The sequence below is a fragment of the Helianthus annuus genome, chromosome 7 (assembly GCF_002127325.2).
Source record: "Helianthus annuus cultivar XRQ/B chromosome 7, HanXRQr2.0-SUNRISE, whole genome shotgun sequence".
Lineage (NCBI taxonomy): Eukaryota > Viridiplantae > Streptophyta > Magnoliopsida > Asterales > Asteraceae > Helianthus > Helianthus annuus.
In genome coordinates, this window is record NC_035439.2 from 5,902,846 (window position 1) to 5,917,783 (window position 14,938).

At 34.0% G+C, this 14,938-nt stretch overlaps 1 protein-coding gene across 2 annotated transcripts; it reads left to right on the plus strand.

The window, feature by feature from the left end:
- Positions 1 to 7,582: 7,582 nt before the first annotated feature.
- LOC110867700 (FT-interacting protein 7) lies at positions 7,583 to 12,702 on the plus strand. 2 transcript variants are annotated; one of them, XM_022116701.2, is made up of 2 exons: positions 7,583 to 7,823; positions 9,677 to 12,702. In XM_022116701.2, exon 2 carries the CDS (start codon positions 9,723 to 9,725, stop codon positions 12,654 to 12,656), a length of 2,934 nt encoding a protein of 977 aa, XP_021972393.1. In that variant the 5' UTR covers positions 7,583 to 7,823; positions 9,677 to 9,722; the 3' UTR covers positions 12,657 to 12,702. The 2 variants fall into 2 exon arrangements, with proteins under 2 accessions (XP_021972393.1, XP_021972394.1); XM_022116702.2 differs by lacking the exon at positions 7,583 to 7,823 and adding an exon at positions 8,831 to 9,554.
- The last annotated feature ends 2,236 nt before the right edge of the window (positions 12,703 to 14,938 follow it).

Here is a 14,938-nt window from a genome sequence, read left to right on the forward strand (position 1 = left end):
GGTGGTTCCGTTGGTAATACGATTATACTCCAGTGGTCTCTCAGTGATCCAAATTTGCAGTTTAAAAAAAGATCTACTACTTCTAATAAAGCAAAATAATGTTTAGCCGCTTGTCATTAGCTTAAGCCAATACTTGCCATGTGGCATTTGATTAATACCTCATTTTCTCAAATGACCGCAAAAACACAGCATCCCTCAAGCCTTTTTTCTTTTCCTTCTTCTTTCTTTAACCTAATTAATGTTCACCGTTTCACACAATCAACTCTTCATCTTCACTCCAATCTTCTTCCAAGAATACCATTGGTTTCCATATAACAATGAATTATTTCACTGGATCTACATATATAGATGGTTCTACGTTCTTCATCGTCTTCATCTACTTCTTCGTTTTCTTGATTCGATTTCAGAATTTTGAATATCAATCTACAAATCTGTAAGTTGTTTTTGTTAAATTCCTACTTTAATCATTATTCATGTGTTCCTTCGTTTAATTACTGTGTTAAAACTATGTTTCTGTTGATTTAACCCTAAATCCGATTTTCATTGAAAATCTGTTGATTTTGGGGTTTTAATATTATGTTTTTGTTATAGAATATGATGTTTATGCAAAACCCTAAAACCGATTTTCATGTATAATATTGTTTATTTCTCATTTTTATTTATTCTATCAAGTATATACGAAACCATAGATCCGATTGTTATGGAATATCTTTGTTAGGTTTTATTTGAATTGATGTCTAATAAGTTTTATTTGATTGTGATGCTTAATAAGGTTTGGATTGTGATTCAAAACCCTAAATCCGATTGGGATTGAAAAATATGTTGATTTTGGGGTTTTAATTTTATGGTTTTGTTAAAGAATAAGTTGATTATGCAAATCCCTAAAACCGATTTTGATGCAGAACATTTTTTATTTCTAATGTTTATTTATTCTATCAAGTTTATACGAAACCCTAGATCCGATTGTTATGGAATATCTGTCTTAAGTTTTATTTGAATTGATGTAAAGTAAGTTTTATTTGATTGTGATGCAAAATAAATTTGTGATTGTGATGCAAAAGCCTAAATCTGATTGTGAGGGATTGTGATGTAAAAGCCTAAATCTGTTTGTTTTTGTGAGGGATTGTGATGCAAAAGCCTAATTCTGATTGTGATGCAAAATAAGTTTTATTTGATTTGATTTTATATTCTATGAACCTCATTCGTGTATATCATTATGAATTATAGTTTTTTATTTGATATGATTCTGTTTATGTGTTTTCTGTCTGATTTATTGGTTATGGTTATGTTATACAAACCCTGATTCTGATTTTCATGGAAAATCTGATGATTTTTTTTTATTTCACATGTTTATGTAATCTATGAACCTCCGTTTATATACTGTGTTAAAACTGATGAATGATTTTTCGTGTTAATGTTGTTTTTTGCTTAACGATTTTATATTGTGATTGATCATCGGATTATGAGTGTTGTGTTTGTAATTTGTTGTTAGGCTAGATAAATTTGTGGAAATTTAGAAGTGTTTGGTTGTTCTTTATTTCATTATATTGTCGGATCTTTGCTCCACCTTCGTATTGTTTTGTTTGAAGATTGATTGAATATCATATGTGTTCTTGGAGTTTAATGGTTTGATCCTTGATGTTTGACAATTTAATTTTGGATCATGATAACGGTTCGATACTATCCATCAGTTTGTTACGAAATTATTATTGTTAATTATTATTTCCTTATTTAGAGGATAGATAATAACTTGATTTTAAATTCAAAAATTTGATTTGGATGATAATATGGAAGTAAACGATTTGGAGTTAATAACATTAATTGGATTTCTTTTTAGGTGGGTTCAATGTACCTAGACATGTTAGTTGTTTAAAATTTAAAATTTTATATATAATTTTGATTAAATTCTTCCCACATATTATAGTAATTTTAAATTTAAATTATATTTAACTTACTTTTAAATAAAGTTACCTGAAATAGAAGTTGACTACATTCATTTTTTATAATTGCTAATTATCCTCTAATTTTTAGTAACCTCTAATCAACAATTATTGGTTTCTAAATAACTAATTAGATTCAAATTATTCAACAATTATATCAAAAACTTTTATTGATTGTTATTATATATGCTTTAAATCATTAAAATAATAGATACGAAATTGACTTTTGAACTTTCAGTGTGTATTTTAGATGATTATGTCCCTCAAGATATTAGCATTTGTATGTTTTCAAATATCGTTTTAATTATTAGAAGTCTGTTTAAAGAATATATTAATATTCTTAAAAAACGTAAAAAAAAATGTGTTTTTAGTATTTTTGGCTGATAATTTCCTTATTTAGATGATAGATAGTAACTTGATTTAAAATTAAAAGTTTTGATTTGGAGGATATTATGGAAGTAAACGATTTGGAGTTAATAACAATAATTGGATTTCTTTTTTAGGTGGGTTCAATGTATCTAGAAATGTTAGTGGTTTAAAATTTAAAATTTTATATATAATTTTGATTAAATTCTTCCAACATATTATAGTAATTTTAAATTTAATTATATTTGACTTATTTTTAAATAAAGTTACCTAAAATAGAAGTTGACTACATTCATTTTTTATTATTGTTAATTATCCTAATTTTTAATAACCTCTAATCAACAATTATTGGTTTCTATATAACTAATTAGATTCAAATTATTCAACAATCATATTATAAACATTTATTGGTTGTTACCATATATGCTTTAAATCATTAAAATAATGGATGCGGAATTGACTTTTGAACTTTCAGTGTATTTTAGATGATTTATGTCCCTCAAGATGCTAGCATTTGTATGTTTTCTAATATCGGTTTAACTATTAGAAGTCTGTTTAAGAATATATTAATACTCTTAAAAAACGTCAAAAATGTGTTTTTAGTATTTTTGGCTCATAATTCCTTATTTAGAGGATAGATAATAACTTGATTTTAAATTTAAAAATTTGATTTGGAGAATAATATAGAAGTAAACGATTTGGATTAATAACATTAATTGAATTTCCTTTTTAGTTTGGTTCAATGTACCTAGACATGTTAGTGATTAAATTCTTATTTGTGTGTTTTTAATTAGGGGAAATCTTGGTTATTGAAATATGTTAATTCGTTTTTAGGAGTTTATGGATCAAAGTAGTTGGGTAAAAAGTCAATATGGATTCAGGCTTTCGATTCGGTTGACCCAAATCATTTTTAATTTAGTAGTATTTTCATTTGCTTGAATAAAATGATCTATGATGCTTTGGCATGTTTTCAGTATTTATATTATCTGTTTGACCCACTTATAGAGAAAACATAACATGAATTACAACCCAAACATAAAATCTATATAACCTTTGATACTATTATCTGCAATTCTTGATTTTATGGCTTTTAAACGGGTAGCCATGAGGTATTATCATTTGTCATCTAAGTGAATCTTATTTGAGTAGTAACATGCCAACTTCATTAATTTTCCACTTCAAATACTTGGCAATTTCTATGGTTTTTTGAGGTTTGTTTGTTTTTAGTTCCAGGTTCTACTTTTATTTTTCCTTCTATAAATCTATAATATGCAGGGCTGTAACCGTAATGAATGAAACATTAAAGCATGCCGAATGCTTGCCGACTCGGACATGCTTTGCCATGATGCAATATTGTGAAGGAACCCTTGACGCCATTAGGTGATTGTACAATTTTGGGTGTGTCGTCGTTCCTTCACAGAATTTTGGATATGTATTTTTTTAGTTTTCTATCTTTTGAGTTTTTACTTGCAAGTCCTTATTCTAATTCAAGATAATGTGAAACAATTTTGAGTTTTTCTTTGTCGTTCCTTTGTTAAGATAATCATAAACTTTATAGGTTTCATCATTTTTTTTAATTTTAAGAATTGTCATTATGTTGTCTTTCATCTTTTGCAACTTTTCATTTTCTTTAACACATCCAAACATGTCTTCCATGAAATCTTTGAACAGATTATCAGGACACTGGTATCAAAAGGCGCTGGATCTGAATCTTATGTAGGTTTTCTTTTGATGAGTTAGATATTTACATGATAAAAACCATATATTTTATGGAAACAAACTGAATTAAAACTATATTGAAGCTTTGCAAATTTTTAGACCCTTAAAAGTTGTTCATGTTCGTCAAAGCTCCTTTTTCTTTCAATATGCCTCTCCACTTTCTTCTCAAGCGTGATTATAGATTCAATAAAAAGGTAATGTTTAATTATCGGAACATTTTTATTTGAGCATGTTGATGGCTTCAAAAGACCTATATTATTTTAAATACTTTTAGAATGACCAGCTCTTTTTAAATTATTAAATCGTATCGAGTTTTCTTTACTAATGGTTCCTCTTATGAGCAACTTTACTAATAAGTGATAACATATATATTGTATATACTCATACAAATCTATAACCTAGAGCTTGATACTGGACGTTCATATTTATTTGTTTGTTATCTATTTTTTTTTTTTGCCACATTTACAACTCCATCTAGAGTTTCAAGTTATAGTTGCTTTTAGAGGTTGCAAGATTAGTGGGATGGGTAATTGGTCAAAACGGGTAGTAGGTTTGGATCATATGTGATGCTGTCCTTTTACAACTCTATTTAGATTTACAGGCTACACTTGCATGTAGAGGTGGCAAGTTGGGTCACATGCTAAAACAATTAAATTTTAGTTGCTTAGCCAAAGCTTTTTAAAGGCGTTTGGGGGAAAGGATACTAGAGTTGACCAATCAAGTCAAGGTAAGAATAACAAATTTTATCAAGCTTGGATCTTTGACTACAACAAATGATCAGTTCAAAATAAAAGCAGCCTGGTATTTTCTAAATGTCGTTACAATTGATCATTTTATCTTAAGGCTTCCTAATCGCTTAAATACACTAATTTGCAGTTTCTCCTATAAGTAATAAAAATTCTTCTTATTGTTGTGACCTTATAAACTCCATTTCCTTAGTCATGTCCTGAACAAAATGTAACTGAAATCTGTGGTATTGTTTTGCTTGGAGTGGTCTGAACCTTTGATCATATTTGCTTTATGCAGTAGCAACTGATCTATGAAGGACTGGAGAGGCGAAAGATCGGTTTTTTCAGCATTATTCCTATCGGCACCAAAGCTGCCAAGGTATAGGCCCACATTTAAAACATTCTCAAACTTACATTGCTTCATTTATTACAATTTAGAAGTGTTTTGTTTAAAAAAAAGACCAAGTTCTTATCAAATGGATATAAAACACAACCCAAATAAGTTTGAGTGAAGAGTCAAAAAGTCACGACTCTTCAACTTTTAACATAAACAAACTGAGTCAGTTGAAATAGGGTTTGTATACTAATAGTTTTTCATCCATATTTATAAACCTTTTGTAAATAAATAATGCACTAAGTGTGATAATTAAAGACAATATTATCACATTAATAACATGCATTTAGGAGTTTTATGCACAGTTATGATGAACCCCAACTCAAATGGGGTTGAGTACCAGGTGAAAACGTTAAACAAGTCCTCTTAACACAACTTTTATTAAATAACCGGTGCAACAAAGATTATTATTATTATTATTATTATTATTATTATTATTATTATTATTATTATTATTATTATTATTATTATTACAATAATAGTTGTAATTAACTACCTATTTGATCCGTTTGAGATAAGAGACAAATCACATGGTTTAGCGACTCATCTTTTGCTTATTCTAGCATCTGTCAATTTAGGAAAACCAAGATTGTAAAACGTATTTCATTCCTATTCTTTGTAGGTTATCGAGAAAGTTTTACTAGCCCTCAATGGCACATTGAGCCAAATCGCCTTCCGTGTGACAACCATGGATGTCTCGGGCTTGACCATGAGAATTGAAAGGTCGTCTACTTATGACTAGGACAAGGCCGCCACAAGCAACTTTTGAAGGTTTGTAAAATGAAAATAATCAAATTATCTTTTATCCGTTATGTAAGGTTTAATGTCGTCGGGAAAGGTGATTTGATGAATGTTATACGAAGCCACTAGGTATTGTTTCTCGAATGGTTGGTCTGCTATGGTTCGTGATGTTGGTCTGGAGGATAAAAATGTTATTGTTTTCCATGTTGTTGATGCTCAGATGCTAAAGTTCACTCATTTTAAGGCTGATTGTCTTTCCGGTGTTAAAAACAAGTTTTTTTTTGTAGAGATGTTATTTCCCGAGAACGGTAACTTGGTAATTTATACTTTACTACTTAGGATGAAGAACCAACTGACCTTTTTATTCACGATTGCATTTATTCTTTATTTAGTGGTTGCCGAAAGAGTTTATGAACAGGTATTTCAAAACCGACACTTTGGACGATAACTTTACAATTTGTTTTGGAGGTACATACATGTGGAATGTCAAAGTGAATAGGCTCTGGGGATCGAACTACTTCATTCAAGATTTCTCACAAATCAACAAAGAACTTCATCTCATATCAGGTGATGTAATCGTTTTTGAGTTGGTTGCGAGACGTATTTTCAACATTCTGGTTTTCCGTCCTAATGGAATATAGTCTGTTGTTCCCGAGGTTGCCAATAGTGTTGGTGTTGAAGAAGAGGAAGACACGTAACAAATGGATGTTAGTGAAGATTTGTTATTAGACGGAGAAAATCAAGACATGGAAGATGACATTGTAGACGTTGAACATGATGTGCCAGTCATTGTAGCGGATCCTTTGTTGGAACCAGACTGTGTTGACGTTTCACATATTCCGGTCGTTGTTCATCAAGCCAACCAATACGAACTAACAGGGTGTAAGTTTTTCATCTCTAAATGCTTTATTTTAATATTATGTAACGCTTTGAAGTTTGTATTTTGTTTATTAGTTTTTTAATTTGTCTTTTTATCGGACTGTAATGCAGCGGTTCCCAAAGGCATTTGCAGCAAATGTAGATATGTCTGTCCTTGATGAGATGGTAGTTCTAACTGAAGACGGGTTTTCAATGACACTAGAGATCCGGCAAGAAACGGCACGTTGGAAAATGCTGCAGGCTGGGTTGGAAAATGGAGCTCAGTTTTTGCTGCGATATTACAGGGATCAAAACACGTTGCGAATTCTTAATCCGAACCCCTAGGTGATGTATCTATTGACAGATAGCGTCAGAAGTAAACAACTAATATCGTTACCAAGCATGTCGTATGTGTGGTAACAGTTTTGGAACAATTATTACTATATATGTTTTGTTTACAAAAACTTAATGTGTAACGAACATTATGTCGATGTACTTTTGGGACGTGCTCAAGTGTATCAAAATATTAGGTTTAACAATCAAAGTTTAACGGTTCTACGTTTAAATTATTTTATGTGTTTAGCCACCCACGAAAGTCGCGGGGTCTTAGGCTAGTTTAAGTTAATAATTTAGAATAATAAATCTCTCGATATAAAGATGATTACCCAAACTCCCAAAGGTAGTCAAACTGGGATCCACAGTCTTTCTCGGATAGTCCACCTCACCCAAGCACCCTGAAGTTCCACATTTTGAGCTCCATTTTAATCATAATCAGAAAACACACTACACTTCAAAGATACTTAAATAAACTAATGGCACTCTTTCCGGAAGAAGATCATTAACCCATATATTACTTAATATTATTCAAACATCTATTAACATATAAATCACTCACACACATTGCAATGCCACCATTCATCTTCTCTCTCCACTACTTCTCTTTTGGCTTCAAGCTAATTTAAAAAAAGCCTGTCAGATTTTTAATACCTCTATATCTTCAACAATACCAACAAAAAATTGTAAGATGAATCCCCCATTTTCTAGTGGTTCATAGTTCATACCTCAAGATCAGCTCAGGTAGTTTCTTTTTTGCTTTTATCTTAGAAATATCTCATTTTTCTTCATAATAATTGAAACTTGATGCTTTTGTTGTTCATTTTGGATGAATGGGATCTAGGGTTTTCTGGGGTTTGGAGTAATGTGGTTGAATTTGAAGCATTTTTATGTTTAGCACATTATGTGGGTATGAGTATCTTGTTCTTGATTTGGTGTTTTTTTTTTAATAAAGATTTCATTTTTGTTGTTGTAAAATATAATTACTTGCTTCTGTTCTTCATTGTGAGCTAATTGCGATCTGGGTTTTTTTGGGGTTTAGAGTAATTTGCCTGTTCTTGGTGTGTGTGTGTGGTTTCTTTTATTAAAAATATCAGTTAATAAAGCTTAAATTTTTGTTGATTTTAAACCAAATTTGATGCATTTTGTTTTTGATGTGGCTTTGGTTAAATTGTAAAAGTACGCATCTTTTAAAAAAAATTATCAGTTAATAAAGTTTATGTTTTTTGTGGATTTTAAACCAAATTTGATGCATTTCTTGTTTTCTTTTTTTTTTTTTTTGGGGGGGGGTGAATTAAGATCTGGGATGAGGTGTTTTCTTGAGGATCTAAAAAGTCATTTGCTCTTAATTTTTCCTGTTAATTGGCAAATTATTAAATATTTTTTTTAAAATACATTAGTTACCTGTTGTGATGGGTTTTTTTACATAAAATCTTTATTTTTGTTTGAATCTAAAAGAACAAACCCATTACAATCCAAAATCTTGAATATTTTTAATACTTTTTTTTAATACTTTTTTTTAATACTTCTGATTTGTACTATTACTTTGCAAATTGTTAGCTTCTTATGATGGATCATTGTGGGCTATATTCAAAATAAAATAAAATAAAAACCACCTTGTTGAATCCAAAAAACACAAAATTATTTTGCTTTTGATTCTTGGTTTTAGTATAAATATGATCAAAATGTCTTTATGACACAAAGATCTTTGGCTTTTTATGGGATAACTGGGATTCTTTAATAAACTTTGAATCTAAAGAATCAGCCAATATTATCCAAGAATCTTAAAGTAAGTGTCTTTTTGTATGAATTCTAAATTCTAAATGCTTTTTATTATGATTTACTTTCTGTAAATTTGTCTTATGAGGAGATAATACCACTGTTCTTTACCTCTAGATCTTATTCATGTGGTGTTGGGAACAGTCAAACTGTCATGTGTCCTAAGCTTAATTTTAGGGCCCCTTTACTTTAACTTTCAATCATTGTTGTATAATGCATGTACTTCTTCTTAGATCTTATATAATATATAATAATATTATATAAAATATTATAATATTTGATTGAATTAATAAACAATTAATAATTAGTCTAAAGTTCATGGATCTGTCTTGAAGTTAGATTAGCATAGTACACTGTTTAAAAGTCTTTAACTTTTTCTTAAAGAAGCATAGATCTCTACATTTAGAAGATCAGAAGTTACCCATGGCATTATAGCCTACTGGTATCTTAGGGGTATCCGGGTTCGATTCCTATAAAGGGGGTTTTCCCAGATTTATTTATTGGGTTTCCTCCTGAATTGGTGTATAGGCATTATTGCCTAGTGGAGATGGATATGATCGGGTGGTTCTGCTGGTGGCACGATAATACTCCAGTGGTCCGTCAGTGATCCAAATTTGCCGTTCAAAAAAAAAAAAAAGAAGATCAGAAGTTTTGTAGAAAAAGAAAAAAAACAAGATCGATTTCAGTTCGAAAAAGGTTGGAACTTTCTATGTTTAAAGCTTTCTAAGACATTAAGGACCATGAAATCACTCGTGTAATTAAGGTTGCCTTTTGCGGTGTCTTGCTTCTTAATATTTGTGTTCTCTTCATGCTTTCAGGTTAAGTTGTATCGTACCGTTATCTATAGTTCATCAGAACGCAAATATGAACCTTAAGCTCGGGGTAGATGTAGCAGGGGCCCACAACCTTCTTCCGAAAGATGGTCATGGTTCATCGAGTGCATATGTCGAGCTCTACTTTGATGGTCAAAAGTACCGCACAACGGTCAAAGAGAAAGATCTGGACCCCGTTTGGGACGAGAGTTTCTACTTCAACATTTCCGACCCATCCATCCTCCCAAGTCTCACACTTGACGCCTTTGTGTACAACAACGTCAAAGGTACAAATTCGAGGTCGTTTTTGGGTAAAGTTTCCATAACGGGAACTTCATTTGTCCCGTATTCAGATGCTGTTGTCTTGCACTATCCTTTAGAGAAACGTGGAATCTTTTCGCGTGTAAGAGGAGAGCTCGGGCTTAAAGTTTATATAACCGATGACCCAACAATAAAGTCTTCCGACCCGGTTGTTAACACGGCCGTTAAAAAAAGTGAACAGAGGCATACTTTCCACCATCTCCCACACCAGACGCAGGCTCCAGCCAACACTGCGGTTCCGGCAGCCCCACCGCCAATGATGCGATACGGGTACGAGCAGATAAAACCCAACCCGCCACCTCCGCCTCCAAAGCTTGTTAGAATGTACTCGGAGTCTTCGTCGCAGCCCGTAGATTACGCGCTTAAGGAGACGAGCCCGTATCTAGGAGGCGGGAGGGTTGTTGGTGGGCGGGTTATCCATACCGATAAAGCTTCTTCGACTTATGATCTTGTTGAAAAGATGCATTTCTTGTTTGTTCGGGTTGTGAAGGCCCGTGATCTTCCTTCAATGGATATAACCGGAAGTCTTGACCCGTATGTTGAGGTTAGGATCGGGAACTATAAAGGTGTTACGAAGCATATCGAGAAAAACCAAAACCCGATGTGGAATATTGTTTTCGCGTTCTCGAGGGAGAGGATGCAAGCGTCTGTACTTGAAGTAGTGGTCAAAGATAAAGATCTGGTCAAAGATGATTTTGTTGGGTTCGTTAGGTTTGACCTCAACGAGGTTCCGTTGCGGGTCCCACCCGATAGCCCGCTAGCACCGCAATGGTACCGGCTCGAGGACAAGAAGGGTGAGCGGATAAAGAGTGAACTCATGTTGGCGGTCTGGATCGGGACCCAAGCCGATGAAGCGTTTCCTGACGCGTGGCACTCAGATGCAGCCACACCGGTTGACAGTTCGGGTGCGGCATCGGTTCTGATACGGTCAAAAGTCTATCAAGCACCGAGACTATGGTATGTTCGAGTCAATGTGGTTGAGGCTCAGGACTTGGTTCCAATGGATAAGACTCGGTTCCCTGAGACGTATGTGAAAGCTCACATCGGGAACCAGGTTATGAAGACGAAAACAGTCCAGGCCCGTTCGCTTAACCCGTTATGGAACGAGGACCTGCTGTTTGTTGCTGCTGAGCCTTTTGAGGACCATCTGATTCTCACGGTTGAGGACCGTGTGGGTCCCGGGAAGGATGAGATTCTTGGGAGAGTGATTATACCTTTAAGCATGATTGAAAAACGGGCTGATGATCGGATCATCCATTCTCGATGGTTTAATTTGGAAAAGCCCGTTGCTGTCGATGTCGACCAGCTGAAAAAAGACAAGTTTTCTATGAGAATTCATCTCAGGCTCTGTCTTGACGGTGGTTACCATGTTCTTGACGAGTCAACTCACTATAGTAGCGATCTTCGACCAACTGCCAAACAGCTTTGGAAGCCGACAATCGGGGTTTTGGAGCTCGGGATTCTAAACGCTGTCGGGCTGCACCCGATGAAAACCCGAGATGGAAGAGGGACGTCTGATACTTATTGTGTCGCAAAATACGGCCATAAATGGGTCAGGACCCGAACTATAGTCGACAACCTGTGTCCAAAGTATAACGAGCAGTATACGTGGGAGGTTTTCGACACTGCCACGGTTCTCACCGTCGGTGTTTTCGATAACAGTCAGCTCGGCGACAAGGGTTCCAACAATAAAGATTTAAGGGTCGGGAAAGTCAGGATCCGTATTTCGACCCTTGAAGCGGGTCGGGTTTATACTCATTCATACCCGTTGCTCGTGTTAAACCCGAACGGAGTCAAGAAAATGGGCGAGGTCCATTTAGCGATCTGTACCAACTTTGTCAACATGTTGTACACTTATTCACGCCCGTTGCTACCGAAAATGCACTATGTTCGCCCGTTTAGTGTCATGCAACTCGACATGTTACGCCACCAGGCGGTCCAGATAGTGGCGGCTCGGCTTGGTCGTGCTGAGCCGCCACTACGGAAAGAGGTGGTGGAGTACATGTCGGATGTGGACTCGCACCTCTGGAGTATGCGCCGGAGCAAAGCTAACTTTTTCCGGCTAATGATGATTTTCGCACCGGTGTTCGCGGTGTCAAAGTGGTTCAACGACATCTGTATGTGGCGGAACCCGATCACCACCGTCCTCGTTCACGTCCTCTTCATCATGCTCGTTTGCTTCCCGGAGCTGATACTTCCAACCGTGTTCCTATACATGTTCTTGATCGGCATTTGGAACTTCCGGTACCGCCCACGTTACCCACCGCACATGAACACAAAGATTTCACAAGCCGAAGGGGTGCACCCTGACGAGCTCGACGAAGAATTCGACACATTCCCGACTAGCCGAAACCCGGACTTGGTCCGAATGAGGTATGACCGTTTGCGAAGCGTGGCTGGGAGAATACAGACAGTGGTTGGGGACATTGCGACGCAAGGGGAACGGATGCAGTCGTTGCTGAGCTGGAGGGACCCGCGAGCGACTGCTATATTCGTGACGTTTTGTTTAGTTGCTGCGATTGTGTTGTATGTTACACCGTTTCAGGCGATTGCGGGTCTGATCGGGCTGTACATGATGAGGCATCCGAGGTTTCGCCATCGTTTGCCGTCTGTGCCGATTAACTTCTTTAGAAGGTTGCCGGCTAGGACGGATAGCATGCTGTGAGTGAGGAATGTTTCGTAGTTTACAAATAAGATATGTTTTTTTCTTACCTGTGTGGTTTAGGTTGTATCATGAAAACTTTATAACTGTTTTAATCGTTTAATAAATCGTTATAAAAAAAAAACATAAATAACTTTTTATTCTAAAAAAAAAAATAATAAATCGTTATATGTTGTTACTTGTGGTTTCTTTATATTTTATTTTATTTTATTTTATTTTATTATGATCATAAAAATAGTAACAACATTCTTTACTTTCATAATTATGGATTTATGAATTAGGGATGTCTCAAATACTAGTTAATTCCTTCATTTTTACTACATATGGCCTTTTCTTAGAAAAGAATATGTTATAACATTTGAAAGAAAAAAAAAAGAAGATATATTCTATTAAACTTTATTAAATGACCATATATACCAGGTTGATCTAAAGTTTTTATTTTATACTAATGACGTGCTTAATTTCTTAATCCATCTATAAAATCAAGAATCAAGATATCCCTTGAAAATGAAATGTGTTTGGGAATTAAATTAAATGATTAAGGTTTGACGTTTTTGGATTAAACTAAATAAATTAACATAAGACATTTGGCTAGATTAGTGTTATGTTGCCCCAGACCCGGGTTCTAACCATACGTGCAAGGACAATACATTCTTCCCAAACAAAGTTGAATTTATCTTTAAGATTATATTTATGTAATAAAACTTCGGCTTTGTTATAATTTTGTTTTACGTTTTTTTTTTTGGGTTTGGTTGTTTGGTTGCTACATAGCACGATGTTTGTTGGTCACGACTCACGTCTGGTCTATCTTTACCCCCTCAAAATTTGTATACATGTCGCTATACATTCGAATTTGTCTATGGTTTACGTCACGTGAGTCACTAGTTGTTAAAATTCGAGATTTTATTTTACGATTTTTCTCGGTTTTGGTCTTCATTTAGTTTGCTACATATTCGTCCCGCAACACTGGTAGCATGATTTTACGCCCATACCCTGCAACACTAGGGGTTAACTAGTTAGAATTAAAAGCTCAAAATAAATTATTAAACTGTTCTCTTTATATCAGTTGACTTTATCAATATATAAAAGAAAAAAGACATTCACCTTAAACTTTATTTTATAAGGTTATACGGAGTGGTCGGCAAAGTGCCTTTTCGGCTGGGGCACACCGTCACCAACCATGTTTCCCGCACGGTGAAGGTGAAGGTGAAGGTGTGGTAACTGGTTGCCGATGCAGGGAGCGAGGGCAGGAGAGAGAGAGGGGGGGTGTGGGGTGGGGTTCATGTCATCTCAACCAATCTCAAATTTTTCCTTTTTTTTAAAGGGGTGTGATAAATATACCCATCACAAGGACTAATATACCCAAAAGTCAAAGTTAATAATGATTTTGTAATGATTAACTACTTTATTGTATAATTTTATTATAAAGTAAAAAGTAATAATTATGTTTTATTATATACTCAAAAGTAATGATTATGTTTTTTTATGTTATTTTATTTTATAATATTTTGTTATTTTTTTATATTTTGTTATACTATTATTAGTATTAATATCAATATTAATAAATAAGTAATCAAGATTTATTATAATATATTTACGTGTGTAGAGTTATTATTCACCAACATATAGATGGATTTATTAGTAAATAAAATAATGACGAAATGTTTAATAATTGTTGTTTGAAAGTAGATACCTAGATATACATACATTCACATATATACATAACCGGTTCATTAGGAATAACATAAAAATAAGGAAAAAGGAACCATGAATCTTTTATACTATATAAGACCACCCGTAGTGGGGCGGTATTATAAAAAAGTTGAAAAAAACGCCCCCCCCCACTACACTAGGCGTTATAAGGCGTTGTTTTTGGAAAAATTGCATGCAAGCGTTTTAAATATAACGCTGAAGTGATCAAATGGATTTTGCATGTGGTCCAAGGTTTGATTACCCAATGAGCAATTGTTTGTTTTTTTTTTTTTTTTTGTTTAATGATTAGAAGGGGCATTATTAGACATTATTCCCACTACACCACTTTTGCAATAACGCCACATGCTGACTGGGATGACACGTGTCGGATAATGCCCCATGGTGGGGGCATTATTTTTCTTAACCACTACGGGTCATGTCTTATGAAAGAAATGACTTTTTTTATTATTGGTATATAAAATTAGATTTATTAAACCCGTGTAATACGCGTAGTTTTTTAAATATATACTTTTTTATTATTTACTATACAAAATTACATTTATTCGACCGATAACGTTAAAATTAGTGCACTT